At 38.0% G+C, this 24674-nt stretch overlaps 1 protein-coding gene and 1 long non-coding RNA gene across 9 annotated transcripts in view; one reads left to right on the top strand and one right to left on the bottom strand.

Annotated features, from left to right (window-relative positions):
- Positions 1–24674, top strand: part of LOC309339316 (uncharacterized protein) — a 55693-nt gene that overhangs the window by 12182 nt on the left and 18837 nt on the right. For 4 of the 6 annotated variants that reach the window (XR_014155167.1, XM_081857530.1, XM_081857526.1 and 1 more), the window contains exons 2-3: positions 14267–14313; positions 21574–21632. Coding sequence is in view for 3 of the 6 variants with exons in the window: in XM_081857530.1 (XP_081713656.1) it covers positions 21620–21632 (13 nt within the window). In the remaining 3 variants the exon portion in view is untranslated. Of the gene's footprint in view, positions 1–14266; positions 14314–17267; positions 17338–21573; positions 21633–24674 lie in introns of all 6 variants that reach the window. The other 2 variants (XM_081857528.1, XM_081857527.1) reach the window with 2 other exon arrangements.
- LOC309339343 lies at positions 1505–23580 on the bottom strand. 3 transcript variants are annotated; one of them, XR_014155220.1, is made up of 5 exons: positions 23518–23580; positions 9889–9984; positions 9654–9781; positions 4641–4702; positions 1505–4264 (listed from the first exon to the last, which is right to left on the bottom strand). It is a non-coding gene; the product is annotated as an uncharacterized lncRNA (long non-coding RNA). The 3 variants fall into 3 exon arrangements; XR_014155221.1 differs by lacking the exon at positions 23518–23580 and adding an exon at positions 23290–23511; XR_014155222.1 differs by lacking the exon at positions 23518–23580 and adding an exon at positions 23290–23511 and having other exon boundaries at positions 8356–9781.

The following is a 24674-nucleotide window of genomic DNA, read 5'->3' on the forward strand; positions in this document are numbered from 1 at the left end:
TAAGCATAAGTTTAATGAACACTGAAATTAGAAAATATATTATTATGTAGCACATAGGTCCAAAGGCTTCACTGTGCCAGACTTCACCGAACCTCAGCCCTGGACTGAGTGCCAAGATTCAACTCTAGAACATGGGAAGGCTGAATGCCACATTTGACTCCTTTAGAAAGTGGGATACAAATTAAGCAAATAAAAAAGCAGAATGGAATTGCTTCTGAATGGATGTTGAATACATTCCCCCTAAAACTTCAGTGTTTTAGCAGAAAAGTCACAACTAATAGATCTAGAACATCATCACAGAAAATATCCCCTCCCCACATCTAAGAGTCAGTGTGGAGCAGATTTACTCTTAAAGAATGCAGACTGCCTTCACAATGCAATCTGTCACCTGCAGTGACTATTAAGTTTGCCTCATTTACAATGAATTGCCAATTGTCTAGACTTGGAAGTTATGGTTGTGGTCCATAATATACTGCAAATGAGATCTTCTCTCCATTAAATCAGTTTTCCATAAACTAACCTGTGAAAGGTCTGTCCGTGTGTTCAAAGCACATCTCCCATTTAATAAATGCCAACAGATCCTGTTATATTTCGGCAAAAATGGCACAATCTATTCTGGTAGCAGCCATGGCTTGAACTAAAAGTTATGAGATGCCATACTGAGAGAGATGAATTCTCTAAAGAGCTGTGACAGAATATAATTATGGAAGCCTTTCTGAATTTGGCAGCACCTCTCGCTTTGGTGCGAAGCCATCATTTCCCCTTGCCATGTAGCTAAATTCTTGTGCTTGTTCTCACCAATGCTGAATTCATCACTGTGGCAAGGTTCTTTCACAAACTTCCATTTGCCCCTTTTGCCAGTTTCCAAGGATCTTATGGACAGAGGCAGCCTTTGTCAGTGTGGGGTTGCTTATGAAATGGGTGGTTTCATGCATCAGTGTGGGAGAATTCTCATCTATTCAAGGCCATGATGTGCCAGGTGCATCCACTTACCCAGCCTGGAGGAACTACTGCTGTCTCATCTGCTGCTGCCAAGAAAATTGTTTAGCCTTGTCTTGGGCCAAAAGGGTGGGGATTAGAAGAGCAAGGGAGAGCAAACTGTCTTTCTCACACACAAATGAGTGCACCAGCCTCTTAACTCCCAGTGGTTTTGTAACATTGATGGGATTAGTGCATTCGCCGCCGCCTCCTCCTCCTCCTCCTCCTCCTCTTCTTCTTCTTCTTCTTCTTCTTCCCCACCTTTCACCAGCAGGTCCCAGGGCAGGTTACAACAGTTTAAAATTCAGAATTAAATTTTTAAAAAACTGATTACAATCACAGGGATAGGGCTCTTAGATCTGGTGGAAAGGCCAGGGTGAAGAGGTATGTCTCCAGCATTTGCCAGAAGCTTTGTAGTGAAGAAGCCCGGCATGCTCACACCAATTAAAAGCCTGCTACAAAGCAAACTTCTATGTACCGCCTTAGGACATGTGCAGAATGATAAAAGGAAACAAAAACTCAAATGCAGAATAGCAATTTTCTCTCTCTTTATTTTTCTGGGTCCACAATGACTACATTTGTCTGCAAACAAAATTGCTGGACCAAGACGACATGCATGCCTGATGATCAAGAAAAGCCTGCCTATCCTACATTAGGGAGACATTGTTCAGAAATGGTGCATCCTTTTGTAAATATTGCCCATGTATTGGTGCCAAGGTTACTGTCAGTTCAGGTTATGTGTTGAAGAAATAAAAGCAATGCACGTGCTGCCTGAGGGAAACTTTTAACATGTGCCCCAGATTTAAAAAGGGAGTAATATCCTTTCAGCGATCCTTCTGTTCACTTCGGCCTAATATCCCTTAGTGCCAGATACTTTTCAATCCTCTTCTAGATTTGTTCCTTTTGCTGCTTTCTGTTGGGCAGTCAAATTTGTAGTGAAAAGGTGGCAACTGTAACCCGTGTGAATTTGCTACCCGCTCCAAGTCACAGAAATGCGACATTTCCTATATAGTCCCACTGACCATCCCTATCTGAGTTTTCATGGATAACTGGACATTTTATATTTATTATTTATTTTGATCCTCTGGCAGCTTTAACACTGTCAAATTGAACACGCATATGAGAAAGTGGAAATTTAGAACAGGTTCCACATGAAGTATGTTTACAAACGGTGGAGGCATTTAAGTTGTATTCAGAGTAGACCCCAACAACAACAACAACAACAACAACAACAACAAATACAAATATGTTGCCCATCTTACTGTGTTATCCCAGTAAATATAAGAAACAATTAAATTAGGTCCATTTTCAATGAGTCTACATACATACATACATACATACATACATACATACATAATTTTATTTGTTTGCCACCTTTCCATAGTTAACACCATGCTCAAGGCAGCTTACAACAAGAAAAATATATAATTACAAACATAACAAAAGTAGTCATAAACAATAAATAAAACGTTAAAAAGAAAACAATCAAATTAAAACAATTTCCACATTAAAAAAAACAATTTCCGCATACATTTCCGCATAATAAATCTAGAATAAAGATAAAAAATATCAATAATAGCAGTAACAACACCCCTCCTTCACCCAAAAACCCCAACTTCCTTCTAATCAATACCCAGCAGGCTCAGCTTTTGTAGCTGGAGTCAGTCAGGGCTCTGCCTTTCTAGGATAGGTGGAAAAAGAATGCAAGGCAGGGAGCAGGTATTCCAGCACTCGCAGTCAATATGGTACTCTGAGTAAAACATAGCTGAACACTACCCAGAGCATCTGAACATCTTTATTTCCCCATTTGTCATCCTTTGGTCAATGTCAGTGAATACTTGAGTCAATGTCACCACTACAAAATTGGTTACAATGGTGACTATGGAAAATTAACTGTTTAAATGCTCTGCCTTTAAAAAAAAAAAAAAAAGCAAGCTAGGCAACAGTTATTCACTAAGTTATTAATTCCATTTCAACTGTGTTTGGTTCTCCCTCTTAGAAAGAAAATGAAACCCATTTGTTTCTGAAAGCTTTTAATGGTTGTTTGACTGACCATGTTGCCACCTCAGGCTTTAAAGCTTACTTTATTATATATGGTGTTGAATGGCTGCTTTTAATATAAATGGCTGTTTTGTTTTTTGTTTTTGTACACTGCACTGTGTGCAACTGCAGAGGAGTGAGATACAAGAAATATTACAATTACAGCAACTTCTTTCTTACCAGTTTAAAGGGCGGGGGTGGAGGAGAGAAAGAAACATTGCCTGTGTGACTTGAAGATAGCAGTTACAAACGTCATCCTACATAGGTTTCCTTCGATATTTCTGGACAAGATCAGGTTTTATTTTCCAGGCTAAAATATGATCAACTGGAATTTTGTCATTGGCCTTTAATGAGGACATCTAAAATACCACCAAATTTTGTCATGTTGTTTATGTATTTCTTTTGTAATAAACAGAAGTGTATTAATCGTCACTCCCATAATTTGCCAACTTTCCCCCTATTAATTTTTCAAATTTATAATTTGCCAATGTTTCTTTTAGAAACATTTCAGTTCTTCTGTTTCTTCATCTTTAAGGGTTTATTCAGTCGTCAGGTAGTGGTTCTGACTAGCACTCTGACCCTAAACATTTATATCTCTGTATTTTGTCAGGGATGTTAACTAGCTTTGCTAACATCCTGCTCTGTGTTCATTCTGAGCATCTAGGCTGATGTAGTAAAGCATAGCACTGGACTTTAGAAAGTCAAGATTATTTAATTTGAAACAAAGAACAAAAAAAGAGTTTCCTCATCAAATAACATTATGATAAAAATAACAATTCAACCTCTTTCTCCTGAGCCAAATCTGTGCTTCTCTGTTTTCTAAGCTTTTGCTCACTGTAGCATTAACAGGACGAGGGAAACCTTTCGGTTTTGTGTATAGTTACATCCATGACAGGGAATGGCGAAGTTCACCACTGGCTTCTAAGTGTTCACCAAAAGAAATATTGGATGGGAGAACTCTTGTGAAATAAAATAGTTCACATTTTGTTTTTCATCTTAAATTTCCATTTTTATTCATATACAGTATTGTATACAAAAATCCCTTATTGCTCACTTCCCTTGTTTTCTCCTCTGTTTTTTTTTAACCAGCAAGTAGCGCAGTTTTAAACACTAGAAAATCATAAAACAACAATAATAATACATTGCTAACCATAAATCTTAAGAGCCAGGCCTTGATAGAATCTGCTTATTATGGATATTTCTGTTTTGGCTGAAATCTTTGAAGGGGCTGTATTTTGATTGATTTCTGTCAGAGAAGTGGAGAAAAAAATAACTCTTATACATTAAGATACTGAGATGTGTACCAACTAATATTATTGACAAGAAACAGAACAGACAAGGCATGGTGGCTTGCCAAGGCCCTCACCTGAATAACCATTATTTTTCTTACAGAAAAAAATATGATTTAAAAAAGGCTACTAGCCCTAACTTAAAAACAACCCGAACCCCAGAGTTAATACTTTGTGTGTTTCACCCAATACTTTGTGTGAAACAATGTCTCGTAAATAAATAAGCAAGCAAGCATGCATGCAACGTGCACAGTGCTAGAATAAAATTGATGTATATAATAAGAATGAACAACGAATCTACACAAACAATGTTTCACCTGAACAATATTTTACCTATGGTAAGGAATGCCATTACTTTACGTTGGTCCACTGTTTCCTGACAGATCTCTCTCCGCCTGTGAAGAGTATGAAGAATATGGCACATCTGTACAACATAACGAATTATTTTCAAACAGATCAAAGCAGCACTTTGAATGAAGCCTGGATGCCAGTGTGAAGAAGCCCAATAACTCTTGCAGCATGCCATACATTTAGGAATCAGGTTGATGTATTCTGTACTATTTCCAGCCACCATGCAATCTTCAGCATAGACCCAAAAGCGGCACTCTTTTTCAGGGACCCTGGGGAAGCAAAGGTGGAGTGCTGTGCAAAAACATTCTGCAAAATGTGGCTTCTGTTGTTTGTTTTCCAGCAACTGGCTGCCATGAAGCACCTAATGTGACATTGATTCTGCTGAACCATCTTGGTTAATGGATTATGTAACTGAATTCTCTGTCATCCCCCCCCCATCACATACATTTAAACTGATGCCTGTATGACAGAATGAATACGACTGAACATAGGAATTTCATATTGATTTGAAATTGCTATAATTTATCAATCACTGGGTCATAACTTTATATATTTACCCCACTCTTTGGTAGACTTTGTTCCAATTTTTAGTTGCTTCCTTTTACAATCACAGATTGGTAAGTGTTTGTTAATCTGTGACATGAAAAACAAAACGAAATCTTGTGCTATCAGGTATCTCGAGCTGTGGGCGGCGATTGGGGGCGGGGCAGGGCAGGATCCTCACCTATCTACAATTCATGGGACAATTATAAGGAGAAAATGATCCTGGTGTGCTTTGTTATTTGCTGAAAAAATGCTTTAAGAACTTGCTCTTAATTTTTACAGTATAATTGTCACACCATTAATGAAACCTTAACTCGTATCACCCATATAAGGTTAAATTGAGTAATCAATCAAATCTGCATAAAATTGAAGGGGAATAAAATGAGTCTTAAAATAGAGCATCATATATCAGTTATTTGCAGATTATGTATGTATGTATGTATGTATGTATGTGCAACACAATAGATACCCGTGTGAAAAAAAACAGGGATGAGCCTGCTGCCTGCAGTTTTTACAAATACTTGGATTTAAAATATATAGTTTAATATATTTTAAAATGCATTTCCTGGTTTAATAAAGAGCAGCTCTTTAATCAAAAGGTTTTATATCCATGAATATAACCTAATTGACTCAAATTTTATTTTAAATAGGATTTGCATTAGCAATGTAATCCAATTATCTTAGGATGTACCTTTACATTTTTGTAGATCAGATTTTTTAAAAAAGAAATGATTTGGTTTGGTTTGAGCAGAGTACTCTTTACAGCTTCCGCAAAACTCACTGACAGTGTTAAAAACAATAGTATAATTGAAGTGTCATCATTATAAAAATAGTTTTCTTTCAACTTCATTTGTTGTAGTACTAGTAAGATTACCACCCCTCAAGGTGACTATAGTATATTAGCATTTTGTTATTCATTTAAATATATGCAAATTTAAAGTCACCCATTACCTAGTACTGGGTATTTGAAAAGCCCTCCCTCAAAAAAATATTGCTAAAAAAGATGAGTAAAGCAGGCCAAGACACTCTACATGTTACCAACCTATTAAAAAATTAAGTACCAGAAGAAATATTAAATATGAAACGTTGTGTCTTGGCCTGGTATATTTCCAAGAGAGAAATCAATATACCTTTATTTAATATGCAAATTTCCATCTCTTGAAGGATCCCCATTTGCTTTATTATGCCAGCTGAATATAACTATCCTAAAGTGCAAAATGCCGAAGCAAAATGAGCTCATTGAAGATGTCCCCCTACAAAAAACCAATTACCATCAATTATCTTGACTCTGCCATCCAATAACTATTGCACTTCATAGAAAAATGTACAGTTTAAAACAAGCTATGATGGAGGCATTGTTAAGTCTCTGGAAAGGCTCTGAAGAATAACGGACCATGATAATAATATTGGGTGGGATCTAAAACAATTAGAAGTTCTGCATTCCAAATGGGACTTTTTTTGGGGGGGGTCTAATAATTTCTAGTTCATCTTCAAGTCCATTCTTTTGCATGTATTTTTTTTTACACACATTTATACCTTTTAATCGTTCGTGGATTTTAAACAATTCACATTCTTCCCCCCCCCTCTCTCTGTATGTGTGTGTATGTTTCAATGCTTTCTTAGTGTTCTAAAGTATATTTTATACTTCAGCATTGCATCTTGTAACATAGTGAATGGTGAAAAATATTGCCGACGATCATTTGGATGAACACAACATGAAATGAACTAGTCAGTTTTATAAAAGGATGAACTGCATCTGGAATTTGTTCCTTTTTGGATATCATAACACAACCCCTTTTAAAATGAATTTCCCAAGCTCTGGTCTATGTATCCAGATTCATAGGCGCATCCAAAGTAGGTCTTTGGAGACACGGGCAATTACGCTTTTGCTAAGTAAGTTTGCCCATCCTTCCAGCCACATTCCAGCCCTTCTTACACCACAAGACAGGAGTGAGGAATCTGTGGCTCTCCAGGTGTTTGACTCCCAACAGCCCTAGTCAGCAGGGACAATGCAAACCCTCCAACATTCCTCAGATGAAAATAAGGACATTTCTTACTCCTCCCCAACAGACCCTCCTCAACCCCCTTTTTTTGTTCCCCTCCCTGCAGAGCATTTCCTATCAGAAGAAGGGTGGGTGCCATTACCAATGGGACACAGCCCACACACCCTCCACTGTCCTGAGAAAACTCCTTAATCCCGCTTTTATTTTATTCTTTGGTAGGGTTACAAAAAGAAAAACACACACCAACAAATAAATTTTAGAAAAGAGGATTAGATGTGGATGCACAAAGCATTCTTTAATTAAAAAATCAAGACTCCTTGCGCTCTGCTCTACCACTCCTTGGTGGCAAGGGCGGCCCTGCCCTCTGCCTGCCTCTCGGAGCCAGCATGTCAGTGGGGCTGGGCCTCAGTGGCAACAGCCTCTTCTTCTCCTCATCTGCTCTCCAGCAGCCGCTACAAGCTGCCCAAGGGAGGAGGCCAGCAGCAGCAGTCCTGGAGAGGCAGCGGGGAGCTCCCTCACCACCACCTCTGCTCGGGACAAGCCCCAACTCACCCTCTTCAAGCTCAGCAGCAGCAGTGGCAGGGGAAATAGGGACAGTTCAAGATGAAATCAGAAGCCGGGATGGCTTTCTTAATTCCAGAATTCCCCCTGGAAAATCAATCGGGAAACTAGAAGGGTACAGACAACAATCAGGGATTATGGGAACTGCAGTCTATCAACTTCTGAAGGTCCGTAGATTCCCCATTGCTGCACTATAACTTAGTTATCTTGGTGGGTGTTTTAATTAACGGTAACCTTAATATACCAGAAGGACAGCTGCAGCCAAGTATGTAGAGAAGGACTGAATTCAACAACAATGAACAACAATGTTTATTACAGCATTATATTTAGAGGTTGTTACTGTATGAATTAGCACACTTCAAAATAGATTCAAATGCTTTGCTGCAAATATAAATACTACTGTAAACAAAACAGAAAAAAGCTATAAAAAAATTCATGGTAAATGATATTTTTTTAAAACAACAACACTGATAGCAAGAACAACCAGAAACTGTAGTGGGGGGAAAGCTAGGCTTATGTAAGTGTGGAGTGATCTAAACTGTCACTGTAGGAGTTGAGGGCAGGGAAATAATGAAATATAGGGTACACACATGCTGGATGAAGTTTTGCTGCAATTAGGTTGCCAGATCAAAATTTAAAAGCATAGCAGACTGCCAAGCTGAAGTCTCTGTGAAGTTCTATGGAGCTGGAAGATTTTAAAGTAAGGAGGGATGATCATTGCATTTATGGAGCTGTGCTGTTCTGGAATAAGGAAAGTCCTTTAAGTAAGAGACATCTGGCAACCTTAAATTACATGATATGTATGTAGTCCTGACCTTGCTTCAACTTTCTAGCGGGCAAGGAGGCGATTTTTCTATATTTATCTGATGACGTTTGAGTCAGCTTGGGCAGACTTCAGTAAGAAAAAATGTTTAAAAGCACTTCAAAAAGATAAGATCAATAGTTATTTTTAAGTATTATTTTCCTGTTTTTGCTGGCCAAAACTTCCAGAGTTGCAGAGTATGATCATTTATTTTTTATTTTATTTTTTTACAAAAATAAATTATTGTTCAATCAAAACTTCATCCTCAGCTGCTAAAATACATGGCTATCACCACTTCTGAAACTGTACTATGAGCATTCTTAAAAGCAATAAATTAAACTAATATTACTATTCAATTTATTTTAGCCTATCTGTAAGCATATTTTATCTGCTTCCATTATTTTGCCTGTAATTTGTCATTACTAAAGAGTGTAATCCACATTGCATTTTAAATTATAGAAAAGCTCCACTTACATTTAATAGATTTGGATGGCACCTGGCATTTTTGCATCAGATTAGTCATTGTTTTTCCTTGCAATCAGAATTTCCTTGTACTTGAAATATATTTGGATTGTGTCCATCCTATTAACACACAGTTAAATCTGGGGACTCACTTGAAAGCTCCACATTTCCGGTGCTAATCATGATGCTGATGCAAAGCGATAAGTACCTATCTTAAAATACCTGACTTTTAAAGGAATCCTCAAATCAGGGCGAATAGCATGAATCCATTAGTTGGCATGGGCAGCTGATCAATGAATTAATCACAGCTTTAGCAGATGGATTTCTGTTCCAGTTGCAATCAGAGATGTAACCCTTGCAGTGGTGACAGCCTACGAACACCTCATGAGTCACACAAGTTTGATTTCCCAAACCGTGACATTATATTGTATACTTAGGAGAAGCTAGTATATTTATAAAATAACTGCAAAACATCATTTGCTTTGAGACATAGTACTAACTGATCTATATATTTATTTACATTAACTATTAAAACAAAGTAACTGCTTGACCGAACACTTTTAATACATTTTCATTTCAAAAGCAGAGAATCATAGTCTGAATCAACTAACTTTCAACGGATACCTCAGGATACTCTTGCACTGCGATCGTACCAGCACTGTATAACGATGAAGTGCAGTGATATCTATTTTAGCCATATCGGAGGGGGAGTATGTTGCCGAGTAAGATGCTTCGTATTTTGCTGCTGCATTCTGCAGAGCAAATCAATTTTTAGCTGTCCAAAACGTTTATTTCTGAAGAATTGGGAAATAAGCATAGGGCAAAAGTGACCATAGCAAAAGATGACTCGTTTAATCACCTCTTCGTTACAAATATCCAGAATTCATCTCTTGAATCCCGTCAATATGAAGTCTAACTCCTCAAGAACATAAGATTCATCTTCCAGATATTCAACCTAAGGTGGTGTAAAATGTAAAACAAAACTAAACAAAACAAAAACCCCGTAAAGAAACAAAAACATGTATTTCGGGACTCTATAAGCTTACTCCTGTACAGTATATCAGAGCTACTAATATTTACTACCACTGTTAAATTCAACAGTGGTTTACAAACAGTACTTGCTCCATCGTATTTAGCTGTATTTAGTGCAGCAAAATCTGTTACTTCAGAATTTGCCGGTATTAATTTATTTAGACTGTAACCTTGGGCGCAGGGACATAATCTTTTAATATATGTTTAATTAATTATTATATATATTACTCATGACCCAAATATATCTGTATTTACTCTGACATATATCCCATTGAGTTCCGTAGGAATTGGGAAAAATCTTATCCACAATTACCTAGGAGTAAGCCTTACTGAATATAGTGTTGTCTACTTCCAAGTAAACATGCATACAGTTGCACTGCGTGTTTAAAATTGCAACCAAAGGTGAATAAAATAGTCAAGAGAGCTAGAGGACTTGTTTTTAGAAAGCATCAGATGTTTTATGGTGCACCTTTACACTCTATAAAACAATCCCAACAAAAATGTCTTTGAAGCAATGGAAACTTGTGTCAAGCAGCATATATTGCATTTAGATTGCATCCATCACATTATGAATTGGTATCTCCTCACTTGTATATAGTATAGACTGTACAAATTAATCTAAGAATTGAGTGCTCCTTTATGAATCAAGAAAATCCTAAAATATTTAAATTATTCTGTTTGTATTCAGAGGTTTTAGAAGTCAAGCTGATGAGCAAGAATATAGTTAACCATCCACCTTCCAATCTATTTACTTTTAATGTAAAAGGTCTGCCTTTTATATCTGGTTTATCCATGGTTCAGTTGTACCGAAGCAACTGTCTGGCTCGGAGCAGCAGTCTAAATGTTCTGCTTTCTTTCTGCCTTCAGTTAAGTGATTGAGAAGTAATGAGAAGTGGAATGATTTATCCAGACTTTTAAGTGACTTTTAAGATTAACATTTTTCGCTAAGGCCTCTGTGGCCATAACAGGATACATATACTATTTCAAGAGTATTGAATTCTCCTCCATATCTAATTTTTGTGGCTCTATCAATTGCATCTATACTGCAAAAGGAATTCCCTGTGAAAGCCTCATAAACTCCAGCAAAACTGAGTACATATGGATCCTGCTCCACTTTATCACACTGCAATTGTCAAAAGCCTCATTTTTACTGTGTGCCATTTTGCTACAGAAACCTTCGGCTCTGGGAATGGTGGAATCTTATTTTCAAGGTGTATCTTATATATAGGAAATGTTGGTCCTAAACAGGTTTTATTTCTATCCAACTGTAATGGGACTTGGGGAACTACTCCAGGGTATCATCACTGCAATATTTGTTCAGCTAATGTTGTTCAAGGGTGCTAGGAATATTAACACGGAAATAGTCTACATCATACAGAATCCTTGACATTTTAAAGGTAAAAGCATAGTCAGTTGAACAATGAGACTAAATAATTTACAACCAATATTTTTTTAAAAAAGAATTGATTTAATATTTAAGTTTATATTCCAGTTTTTAATTAATGCACTAATCCTAAATATCTTCCCACCACTGTCTATTAAGTCACCTCTCTTCCCTCCTTCGAATCTGTCAGCACTACCCAACTTTTCTACAGATATTTTACTAGCATCTGTCCTCAGGGCTCCTCCGGACATCCTGTTTATTGAGCATTCACCCACATTTGCTTACACAAAGCTTACATGGAGGTTAAATTCTGTCTGGTCTTTATTGAGAATTTGTTCTATTTGTTTGCAAGGAGGTTCTATGACAATGAGCATTCATCCTGAATACATCCCAATTTGCTTGTGCATCTTCCTGCTAATCATTCATTCACCCCACACTTTGTAGTTTCATTTCCCCATCACTTTCTTAACTGCAAAAACCAGGTTTTTTAAAAGTGAATTTGTTGCGATAGAGCTCTTTCACCTACTTTAGCTGTGCAAACCTAGATTTCATGTTCACTTCAATCCCTCCCTTGAAATACAGATAGTCTGGAGATGCTGCTATTCTTTTGCCTGCAGTCATCACTATTTTATCCTTCCTACTTTTGCTTATCAAGTCCTGCCCTTTCTGTTTCCCTCTGTCCTATCTGTAAAAGTCTTCTTAACAGACAGTGCAATGGTGCACTGATTCTACTAAACAAATGCTAAATAGCAGCAGTCATAATGATAGTGCCAGCAGCAGCACACTTATCCAAATGTTGCCATTTATACACCCATTGGACTAGCACTCTACTTAAGGAGGCAGCACAGAGGGGCACCCTTCCTGGCCTTTCTTATACTATTCACGGCCTACATGAAGCAGAAGACTCATGTGTCTAAAGAACGGTTTTAATAGCTCTTCCTTTATAAAAACAAGGTGGCTAATAAAGCAAAAACCATGCCATCAAAGTAGAGATCTGTGAATGCAGCACCTGCCTCCCTTGTTACATTATATGCATGATGGAAGAGAGAAACTCCTCTTCCAGCTCATAAAATGGAGCACAGGTCAGGTGAGTGCATAAACCAGGCCGCAGCTTATGGGGTAAGAACTGTAGCTCATTGGTAGAGCATTTGCCTGAAACTCTGGTGCACTTCTATTGGTCAGTGCAGACAATGCAGAGGTAGATGGAGCGTTGAGCCAACTCAGTATAAGATCGTTTCCTGCATTGGTTGTATAATTAAATGAGAATGGGCAAAATCGTCACCATTTGTGAGGTATTCTTGGGCAATAATTCAAACACAGCCTTTCCCCGCAAACTGGTGTCAGAATATTATAGGACTATAATAACAAATAATAATACTTTTATTATTATTTATACCCTGCCCATCTTGCTGGGTTGCCCCAGCCACTCTGGGCAGCTTCTAACACAAATGAAAACATAATAAAACATCAAACATTAACAACCTCATGATACAGGGCTGCCTTTTCTTCCTTATGTGAAATCTCAGCTTATCTTGGCCACTGTGAACTGGGACGAGAAAAAGGGCAGGGTCTTTTGATTTGCTGCTTCAGCAAGTGAAAGATTAAGACAAGATGGATGAAATGCTGGGCTTGCGCAGTAGCCCTAATTTGGGTATGGTATTGGCCTTTCAGGACATTACTGCCAGAAATGCTGATAACCAGATAATAGAAGGTTTGGGTAACAGAAATGAGGTTTGGATCATGGAAGTCCCAGTAGTAATGAGTTCCGATATAAAAACTAAACTGACGCATTAGTTGCTGGTGCTGAAAATTTATTTTGCAGAACTACTGGGCTATTTCCATCTATAATGTTTTTAATTAATTCAGTCCTGATCAGTGAATAAATTAAACCAAGACTCGCAACAACCCTTCTGAAGTCACATTTAATCTTCACTCGTTTCTGGAAACTGTAAATGGGTTACAATGCTACACAAGTTTCTCCTTGTATGTTTAATGAGCATAGATCCTCCTTGATCCCCTTCTCTCCAAGCACGTACATGCATGCACATCACCAGTATAATTTCCATGCACAAGTTCTGAACACTGTGAATGAGAAGTCCAGCATCTTTTTAGTGAAAGCGGACTGCCACCTATAGGTGTAAGTTAGGCTTAGCAAATAGGCTCTTTTTTGGGTAACAGGCCCTTTATATATATACTATGATAAATTCAACTTAAAATTGTTATAATAGGATGACACAATCCTAATATGAATGTAGTTGCATAGTATTGTTTTATATGCATTCTGCTCTTCTATCCATTAAAAAAAACCTAAACCCTTTAGGAAATTATTTCTACCTGCAAGATGGGTAGAAAAGCAAAAGGGTTAAAAAGAAATGTGGTATGTTCATTTTAAGAAGCAAAGCAATGTTTTAGTTTAATATCTAGGCAGACCATTGATAGTAGACAACCTGTTATTTTGATAAAAAGGGTGTTGTAAAAATTGATACAATATTACTTTATAGCATACCTATCTGTCTATATTGTTGCCTATTTATCACCTACATAACCATAATTGTAGGCATGCATTGTATTTCCATTAAATCTGATATGTGTCCAATGTATCGCAACAAGGTTTATTAAAGATAAACAGCTACATTCCTTTATTTTGTTCTTCATTAAATCTTGGGGTAAGGGTGGGATGAAACGCTTGTAATGCAAGTCTTGGTTATGTAAGACTCAAGTATCACATAATCAGTCTCATCAGCATACACCTTGAAAATGGAAATAGAAATTACAATTCCAGATATAGAACATTTTAGATTATTACTCTTATATTTTGCAGGTCAACATTTTCTAAATAACTTGGATAGATCTTGGAACAGTTAAAAGGTAAATAGAAATCCTTTCTATTTTTACTGTGCAGCCAAAGACCTGGTCTATGCTACATGTATTAACATGGACGCTACTGGATAATTTCTGAAAATTAAAATCATATAGCAAAAGTTGCTATAAATGCTTTGATAGTGTATTTGGTTTTGTGTTGCTCTTTTTAAAAAAAGGATGCATTAAGCTTGATGCATTGAAAAAGAGTTAACGGTAACATTTTCAACTCTCTTACTTAAGAGTAAATGTTGCTCATGGCATCTGACTCAGAATTACTGGGGAGGGGGGAGAGGGAATTAAAAGAAGTGCAGCTTTTATAAAGTTCTAAGATTGCTGAATGACTATTTAATTTTTTAAAAAATTGTCTTAGCCATTGGTGTATTGAAAAGGCCCGTTTTAAAATGTCCTGCTTTCTGGGTTTCCTAGTTTACCCTTTTTTCGAAACGTGGTACCTAGAACAATTGGCGTCTTTGTGTGATGTATATATCCTTCCTTATTTATATCAAATTATTTAAAATGTATTTTATGCTATAACTTGTACAAGCTTGTAAGTAAATGATCTGTGCTGCAGGATTTGGACGTAGTGTGTTAAACGACTGTCCCAAAAAGGAGTACAGCAGTATCCATTTGTGTTAGTTTTTTCCTCCACTCAATTCGTGCTGAATTCATGCTGAATGAAAATGCAATACATTTTAGTAATAATTTGAACAACATTTCCCAATTACAACAAGTTCAGCAGACATATTTTGAAACAATTCCACCCAATTCATATATTTTTGTTTGGATCTGGCCCACCATCTTGACACTTTGGATAGCAGGATTTACTTTAAAGATTATTTTACTTTGTAAAGTACAGTGTTAACTTTAGAGGAGAAGTGGCCAAAAGTATGAAAACCCACATCCTTGAGCATTATAATTCTTATTTGTTTTCTAATCTATACAGCAAATGGCCTTCTTGGTAAAACCCTTGGTAAAACAACTGCCAACACTTCCACAAAATATAGAATACATTTGTCATAGTCCAAACCAAAATCAATACATAATACAGTAAGAGTCCACAATTTTCTGGAAAGGGACAAGATATTTTAAACATCCCCTCAAATACTGGATGAAATAAGGGGTAAAAACCCACTGTAGTACTTACAAAAGAACCTAAAAATGAATGTAAAATTATGCTCTGCAATAATGTGCTTTTATGAAATACTTTTCTATTTAATGTAGAAAGAGAATGGATACGTGGGAGACATATAGGGTGGGTGGAGAGCACAAGTAGAATTTGGCCTTATGTCATTCCCATGTTATATAATTAGAAAGCCAACTTTAGAGCCTTCATTCTGAAGGATAATTCAAGCAGAAAAGCGGGGGGTGGGGGTGGGGAAGGGCAAGGGCAAGGGTGCTATATAAAATTTGGAAAGCGATGACCAAGAACATAGTTATATGATATATCAATGAGTGATTGTCTTGCATGGAGAATTTAAAAAGGAAATATTAAGTAATATTTCGAACTGCTGTTTATTTTTTTTATGTCAATTTCATATTTTAATGAAAGAATAGAGGCAATTTCCTCCTTTTTTATGAAATGTGAAAATGCCAGATCATAGAATTTGCAAGGCAACTTTTTAAGTTGTATAGAATTCTGCTAATAGTTTACAACTATTTTACTATATTACTATATAACCAGTCGCGTAGCGTGGGTTGTCAGCACCCGGGGCAAGGCAAGTAATTTGCGCCCCCTAACCCGTGGATTTGCGCCCCCTAACCCTACCCCTACCCCTAACCCTAACCCCCAGATGTTGCGCCCGGTGCGGCTGGCCCCCCCTGCACCCCCACGCTACGCCACTGTATATAACTATATTACAAAGATATATAAAGAACAAGTGTTACTATACAGGTAATAAATCTGTTAGTACAGGGGTCAGCAACCTTTTTCAGCTGTTCACCGTCCCTCAGACCATGTGGTGGGCCGGACTATATTTTTTGGGGGGAAATGCACGAATTTCTATGCCCCACAAATAACCCAGAGATGCATTTTAAATAAAAGCACACATTCTACTCATGTGAAAACACCAGGCAGACCCCACAAATAACCCAGAGATGCATTTTAAATAAAAGGACACATTCTACTCATGTAAAAACACGCTGATTCCCAGACTGTCCACGGGTTGGATTGAGAAAGCAATTGGGCCACATCCGGCCCCCGGGCCTTAGTTTGCCTACCCCTATGTTAGTATATGTAAGAGAGTTCAGGTGTCTCAAGATAAATAAAGTGTAAGTATCCTGTAGTAACATTTGCACTTCTATGCTAACATCCGATTGTCATCAACTAGACATGATAATGCCTATTACGGGACCAAGAGTTTTAAAGCCTTCAAATATCACATAATTCATCGGACAAACATCTAATCAGCAGTGCAGCACAGTAAAATGTGTAACCAAATTAGCAACCCATAAATAACACATCTTAGCTTAATGTTCAGTTTATCTCTCTATGTTCATTGGAACTATTAATTGCACAAATGTGTGCTCCCATGAAAAATGTTGCAAGGGTGAATTGCACCATAAATAAGTTCTGGGAGGATCTTTTATATCATGTGAGTGGGGGATGGAGACGGGACAACAGCATGTTTTCTCCGTAAAGTCCAGATCTCAGATGTATTATGTAATTCATTGAGGGCCTAATGTTACATTTGTTCAGTTACAAAAGAAAACTACTGTATGGAGAATTTAGCTAAAAATCCAACAATAGCTAGAAAAGAAGTTAGTTGCATCACCCAAACGACAACTGGTGGTCTATGAATCGATATAGAGACTGATCAGAGACATTTAAGAGGGAATGCAATCACAGACTTGATTATAATACATAATATGTACGTCTATATTACTGGTATCAGGACTTGGGATTCCTCAAGTCGGGATGCCTGTATCTCTAGCTAAGACTAAATTTTATTTTATTATTGCAGAGAAGGAAATGTCCTCCTATGGCCAATAAATGTATGGATTACAAAGTTTCACTGAAGAGTTGCAAGGAAAGTAATTAGTCTTGTAAGAATTCTGTAAGATGGGGAAAGGGGAAAGGAGCTCTCTTATCATGGTATACTCGCTGTTCTAATAGGGCGCCATTAGCTGTTACATAATCACAACTATTTCTTCCTCTTAGCCTATGTTTATGCCCGGCATTTAAGGTCCAGTATAATTAAATTAAAATGTCTTTGACTAGAAAAAAAATGAATGATGTACTTTTTTGTTTCAGCTCTTTACACTATGAAACAGAAGCCTGATACTTGCTTCGACAAATGTTCATGATCTTTTAAAAAAAATTCCTACCAGAGGTAGAGACCTTTACTGACGTAAGACTGGGATCTGTCTGAATGGGGGATGTGTTTTTTAAACTGGCTAAAATTACTGGAAGCATTTCTGAAAATAAAGAGGAAAAATTACAGTGCTCATCTGCCCTAATATTTTCACACGCAGCAAGACTGGTTTGCACTGTCAGTAACATGCATCTGATCTGCGTCACCTGCTTTGCCATCTGAAAAATCAGTCTTGGTGCAGAATTGCTGTGGCCTCCCATTGGTGTAAACTCATCTATTTGAAGAAGCAACATTATTCCATCCTGCAGCTTTTCATTGTTACAGTTGTGTGCCACAACAATGTAATTTATCCATATGGGCTACCACTTGAAGTGTACCACTTTCCATCTAATGCCCAGTCTTTAAGGACACAGTCCCATACTAAAGATTTACTGGACGAGGAGATAAAAGATTTGATGGGAGCTCTATATGCTGGCAGAACACCAGATATGCTGCTGCCGTGGGAGATACATTGGCACAATTGTTCAGATACGTTGGTGGAATGGCCAAAACCATGTGGAGTTGTGGTTTCGACATGGAACAGAGGAAGATCATGTTTATGCTCCATTCTAGACTCTCCCAGACTATGCACACCCCGGTCAATGGTGCAACTTTACACCATCCCTAGATCAGGTGCAGTATTTTTTTCATCACACACATTTGATGCTCATAAGGGGGAATTCTGGTAGCAGGAAACTATGAAGAAAGAACACTTTGAACCCTGAGCTTGCAACATATCTGGGAATTGGAGCACATCGCTAATGCTTCTCTAGAATTCCAGACACAAATATCCAACACCAAACTCTACTCCACTCCAATACTCGGGGATGCCAGGACAGAGCACCCTCACAGGGTACTCCCGCTCCCATGCCCCCTGAGTCCCTATGGGAATATGGGTATCGTCTGAACTATACTGCTCCTACCTTGCAGCAATTAGGAGCAGGATCGCGTGCACACAGGCAAGGCCCTTATCCCGCAGCCATGCAAGCTCTCTGCCGTCAAAGACCAGGTACTCCAACTGTTGCCACTACTGTACTAGACAACACTCATGAGCATTTTTACCTTGCATTCTCACAGATGGATGAACGGGGCAGAAAAAGCTGTTCCCATTCTCGCAAGAGTTCCACAACAACCCCCAAAGGGGAAGGAGTATGTCTACTCACAGTCAGTGTAGTCTCTCCTCCCCCACAGGGTGGACAGCTAACGGTGGCAGAGCACTCAGGTAGCATTACTCCCTCTTCTCTTTCAATCCCTCACACACTGTGTGTTCAGTATATTGCTTGTTATTTGCTGTGGTGGTGTTCCAAGGGCACTATAGCCATGTCGGTCATTTTCACATTTTCTACTTGTACGTTCTTTCCCCTCTCCTCCAGGCTGAACACACACTAGATATGGTGTCTGAGTGTAAGTGTTCAGAACAGGGCCTTGTCAGGGGTGGCACTACAGTTTTGGAATCAACTTCCTAGTTGTATCTCTGTATCTCTCTCAGATATCACAGAGGTTTACTTTTGACAGGCTTTTAAATTCAACAATTTAATTGCTAAAGACAACTTCTATCCATTTTTTGGTGTTTGTCCTTGTTTTATTCCTATTTTGTTTTTATGCTCTTAGTGTTTTACTTTTCAAAAATGCTTTAGCTGTTTCGGAGCAGAAAGGTGGTATAAAAATGTAAAGCAAATAAACAGTTTGCTTTGGCGAACCCTGTGCATTTAGACAGAAGTATAACGAAGTACTGAGTTAGCATACTAGGTCCAAGAAATTAAAGCCACCAGAATGTGCCTTTGTTGTGCAAGAATCATATTGATTGGATATCATGGTGCATCACAATTGTTTCCACATTTCCATTTCCTTGAATTTCTGTTTCTTGCTTAACCTTTCTTCCAATATCCAAATTTAGACAACAGTCCCCACAATTATAAGTAACAATACAGAAAACACAGAAAGTATTGACTGTTGCTTGCAGATGTGGGGATCATGCCTCATTTAATGTTTATAATGCACACTCTACTTGTGCCAAAATTCAAGGTAGTTACACATTTTATGGAAAAATGAGTAGGACAACTAAGAAGAATGGAAATTCAAGCTTCACTAACTCATTTCCTAGGAGAGGCCATTGTCTCAGAAAAAAGGTATAAGTAAGTTCGACAAAAAATCTCATTCCCTGAAAGGCATAATATCAGAAAGAATACAGTTGTGCGGTAAGTAATCTGAATCAACATTGCATGCACGCACACAGTAATGTACAGTGCAGTGATGTACTAGTGACATCACTGATTGCCACCAAGTGTGGTTTGGGCTCAGTGTATGTTGATAATTAATGCCTATTTGCAGCACATGAGAGAGGAGAATCGTCCCATTGCTTTTATGGGAATTTTTAAATCTGCATTTGTTGACTATTGGAGAAAGATGATGAAGTGAACATGCACTTCATATTTCATCTTGCAAAGTACACGATTCAAAAAAAAAAGAAACAGCCCTTCAGTGCCTCTGATCTTTAATTAAAAAGTCAAGATGCTACCAAAAATAATATAAAATTAAATATAAAAACTTCTCTCCAGGAAAACAGGAAAAAAAATAGCCTGTGGTTCACTTATGCCTATGATTAAATATAGAGAAATGGCAGTTTCTTAGAATGGAAGGCCAGCTAGCCAGACAGCGCAGCTTTTCCACAGAATGTTGGGATGGGAAAATGCAGAATGTGTTTATTTGAAAGAGTCTTTGACTCGTCTTAATTTTGACCGCCATTCAAGGTCTGTGCAGCTGAATTGTCGTTCATTGGGGATATGTGCAACTGGACCCAATATGTTTATGATCTTGTGGCACTATTTAAAAAAATAATAATCCCAACATACCATCTGCACCCAAATGCTTGAGGCAGAAATTATTATAAGTAGTTGTACTTTTTAGGTTTATATGACATGGGACAGAATGGATCGATTTGCCTCAGGCAAAAAATCGACACTAGAAGTGAAGAATTTTATTTACAAATAGCTGCCCAAGTATGTCCTTAAACACACTGCATTAGCCCACCTCCTGTTTGGGTCTTTAAGACTTCCCATGCATTCCCCATCTCTGCTCCCCTTACTGAATTGGATCCTAAATACATGACTACTTCTTCCACATTGTCATCTCCCAGACTCATCCATAGCATGTTGTGAGGTCTTCTCTACTGCAATGTTAGAACTTGAAAGTCATTTCTTGCAAGGTTAGGTTAAGTTAGGTTTATTACACTGATATCTCACCAAATGTGATAAAAGCACTAGGAAACATTTAAAGACTTTTTAATGTTATTTAGGCTGGCTTTTGGTGGCAGAAGTTAGGCTAGGTAGGATTTAGTTTTTATTATGATCCATCCACTGCATTGGCTTCAGTTATATTATATGTTGTTTAATGTTAATGTATTATTACCCATCTGGTGCCTTTGTTCAAAGAAAATATGTATCGGAAGTAATTAGGCCTGCCCCGCGCTTCATTGTGCTGCTGCTGCTTCTCTTTCCAAAATCGCTGGTATAAGAGTGCAATAAGCACAGGTGAAGGATAGATATAATGTGGATCATCTAGAAGTGGACTACCTAGCAAAGTGCAAGAGGCCACAACTCTGACCAGTTGTCCAAGGTAGTAAACGTTGCCCGTGGCTGCAATGCTTTCAGTATGAAAAAGCAACAACATCGATTAGAAAAATGTGAGACTGTCAGCTCACTCCCAAGTTGGAACTTGTCCCTTCAGAAATGTGGTTAGGAGTGTAGTGTGGCTGTCTTTTTATATTTCCATATGAAGCCCTAAATCTAAAACGTACAAGTTTCTGCATTGGACCGTAAGTTTTGTGTTAATGTTTCTAGTACTTATGCTGACCCATAAATCCTAGAAACATCATTACTGCCATCAGTTGATTTGTTTTAATGTTTGTTTTATTTAGAGAATTTATTAACGAGGAAGTGAGAGCATTATCCAGAGCTGGGTTTATGGTGAGCTGCTGTAAGTATAACCCTATGACCTTGATTCAGCCCTCTGTGGAATCAAAAGATTAGAGGGCCACCATTGCCATTCACAGTAGGACGAGGAGGAGGAGGAAGAATAATGAAAAATATCTTATTTCTAACAGGACCTCTGAACGGTCTGGCTGTTCTATGAGATTCTGGGTTTCTGATGTTCCACAGTGGTTTTGTTCCGCTTCATTACCAAGCAGATATGTAATCTGAGAGTCATTATCCCGAGTTGAAACTAGGAAGGATTCCAACTACCTGTTTCCTTGTTAAAACATCCTAGGGGAAAAACATGTTTAGGGGTATCTTGGATTCAACGTTCAATTTAGAAAAACACTTCAAGAAAAAAAAAATTTAAGTGGAAAATGATAATTAAACAGAAATGTTTTTAAGCAGTAATATTATCCTTTGCTGGCAAATGCCACTTTCTTTCACATCTGGAAACATGTCTTGGTCATCAAATGAAGCAAGCTAGATTGCCTAACTGCTGTTGCTCTGCCCTCTGTCTAGAAAAGCATACCTCTTCCACATCACTCAGTCAACTATTATCACATAATGCAACAGTCTCAAAGCCCCACATGAGTACCACAGCTTTACCATGTTCACTTAATTCTGAAAGTTGTGTGTGGCAACCAAACAGCCAGCTGTTAGTGGTTATCTAGTCATATTACACTGTTCAGGTTTTAAATATATTTAACATTCTGTTTGGGAAACATTTATTCTGTCTTGTTTTGAGGAGAGGCCCAGAATTGATGAAAGGAAGCCAATAAAAGACAACAAAACAGAAGTAAACATAAGCTTCTCTCTGCCGTTACATACTCAACTAGTTTGCTTGCAGTGCTATATACATGCACATTTCATTTATAAGCTCTAAATCATCCTCCCAGTTTCTTCTTTTCTGCTTTCTCTAAAATAGTCCACCTATGTTAGGTTTGGATGAAAATTTTGTAAAAGAGGCTTATTTATCTGCTTTGGCTCAATGGACAGGTACATTCATTTTGGCTGTGCCAAACTGTAACCCAGAAAGCACTGCTTACTATTCTGGATTTTTAAAAAACTGCTCCACACTGGCTTTTCCTGAAGCTTCTCTTATGTATAAAAACCCTGTCAGGGATTTGCAAGCAGCAATAGCAGCAGCCTGCAAGTCTTTCAGCATCTCTGAACAAGCCAGTACCCTTTTCCCTTTCCTTATTTTGTAAAAAACCCCCAAAGATTTGATAGGACATTAACAGTATATCTAACCCCTCTTTCCCTCCTTGCTCTCAATCCCCGGCTCCACTTTATTTTCCCAACACACAAAGAAACACACACAGGCACACGTATCCATGTAAACAATGTATTTACCTTTCTTTTCTTTTCTTTTCTTTTCTTTTTTTTTTTGCTTCTTCTTCTTTGCATAACATTCATTTTGGGATACTATTAAATCTCAGCCGTCTGCTGAACGCACAAGCCATCTTAAGATGGTTTTGTTTTGCTTTTCCAAGCCCTCCAAGAAAATTAAAATGGAATAAGGGGGGTAGGGAAGAGACAGCACAAGAGGAGCTACATTCGGCATGAGATTTATGCTACATTTCACTGCCCCGAGGATCCTTAAAAGGGGGTGGGGGGACACACACACACCAGAAAGCAAGGGAGAAAACTGTACTTACATTACTGCACACTCCTGCAAATCTCCTCCACCTTCCCCCTCCCCTTTACAACCTGATAGTACTACACATCGCATTCCTAGTGAGCTCAGTTCTCTGGATACCGAATTAGAACCCCGAGCAAAGGATCAACCACTTATCTCTTTAATCTACGATTTAAAGTACATTAAGATCAGAGCGAAAATAAAATCACTGACATGGCATGAGAATATTATAACACACATGACAGACCTTTCATGCCTCTATGTATTTCCCTCCCTTAGTGACAGACGTTTCATTGGCTTCTCGCCGCGGCACGAGCCCTGCCGCTATTGGCTGGCGAGGTCGGGCTTATCCCTGTTGGTAGGCAGAGGCTGGCTGCCGGACTGGCCAATCGTGTGTTTTGTTTCCAGGAGAAACATGGCATGTATAGCTATTTAAATCCTACTACACGGTGATGTAAGCGAGGGGGCTGTTGTAAAAAAAAAAAAGAAGAAGAAGAAAAAGGGGGGGAGAGGAGAAAAGAGGTTAGTAATAAGGCAAACTGAAAGGAAAATCTTGTCAAGCTAAATTATGTACAGTGCATGAGCTAAATCCAACTGGAGACAAATATAAGTGACCCACCACACCTGCACATTGAACCAATATGTTAAAACCCTCTTCTGCAAAGAAATCTGCACAAACACATATTGCCCCTCTATCCCTAATGCTGCGGTAATTTAGAGACACTGTTTTTGTCTCTTGACATAAATCTTTAAAAATTCAAACACTTGAATTAATATTCAGGACGCATCCTCTCAAATACTCTGTTGTTGCTGTATATGATTATATATATATATATATATATATATATATATATATATATATATAATCCATGATCTACAACTCGCTTAGGGAGAAACACACACACACACACACACACACACATATAAATATATATATAATCCATGATCTACAACTCGCTTAGGGAGAAAAACACCTTTCTCTTTTAAAATGCAGTGTAGTGCCATTGTTAGAGGGCTGTATTTTTGTAGTAGGGTTATTATTTTAAAGGACTGTCCAAGAACATTACTGCATGGAGTAGTAGGCACAGAGGTTTTATGGAGAATCATTTGGAGTACCGTATCCCTTTGACCCATTTGCTATATTCCTTCTCTTCCTACATTCATGCAAGTGGTCAGAGAGATTCATGCAAGCATTCTTCCTCCCCTGACCCTGTACAGTTTATCCCACCCAGTAATACAGCAAGCATAGTAATGGTAATCCTGGTCCTTGTGCTGTTAAGCTATCAGTATTTGAATTTCCACCCAGACAAGATTTTTACAGCAACTTATTGGCAGAAAGGACAAGATTTGCACATCCACTGTATCTGGGAATCTCAGAGAATAATACTACAACATGGGCTTCTG

The sequence above is a fragment of the Podarcis erhardii genome (assembly GCF_964252035.2).
Source record: "Podarcis erhardii genome assembly, chromosome: 3".
NCBI classification, from domain to species: domain Eukaryota; kingdom Metazoa; phylum Chordata; class Lepidosauria; order Squamata; family Lacertidae; genus Podarcis; species Podarcis erhardii.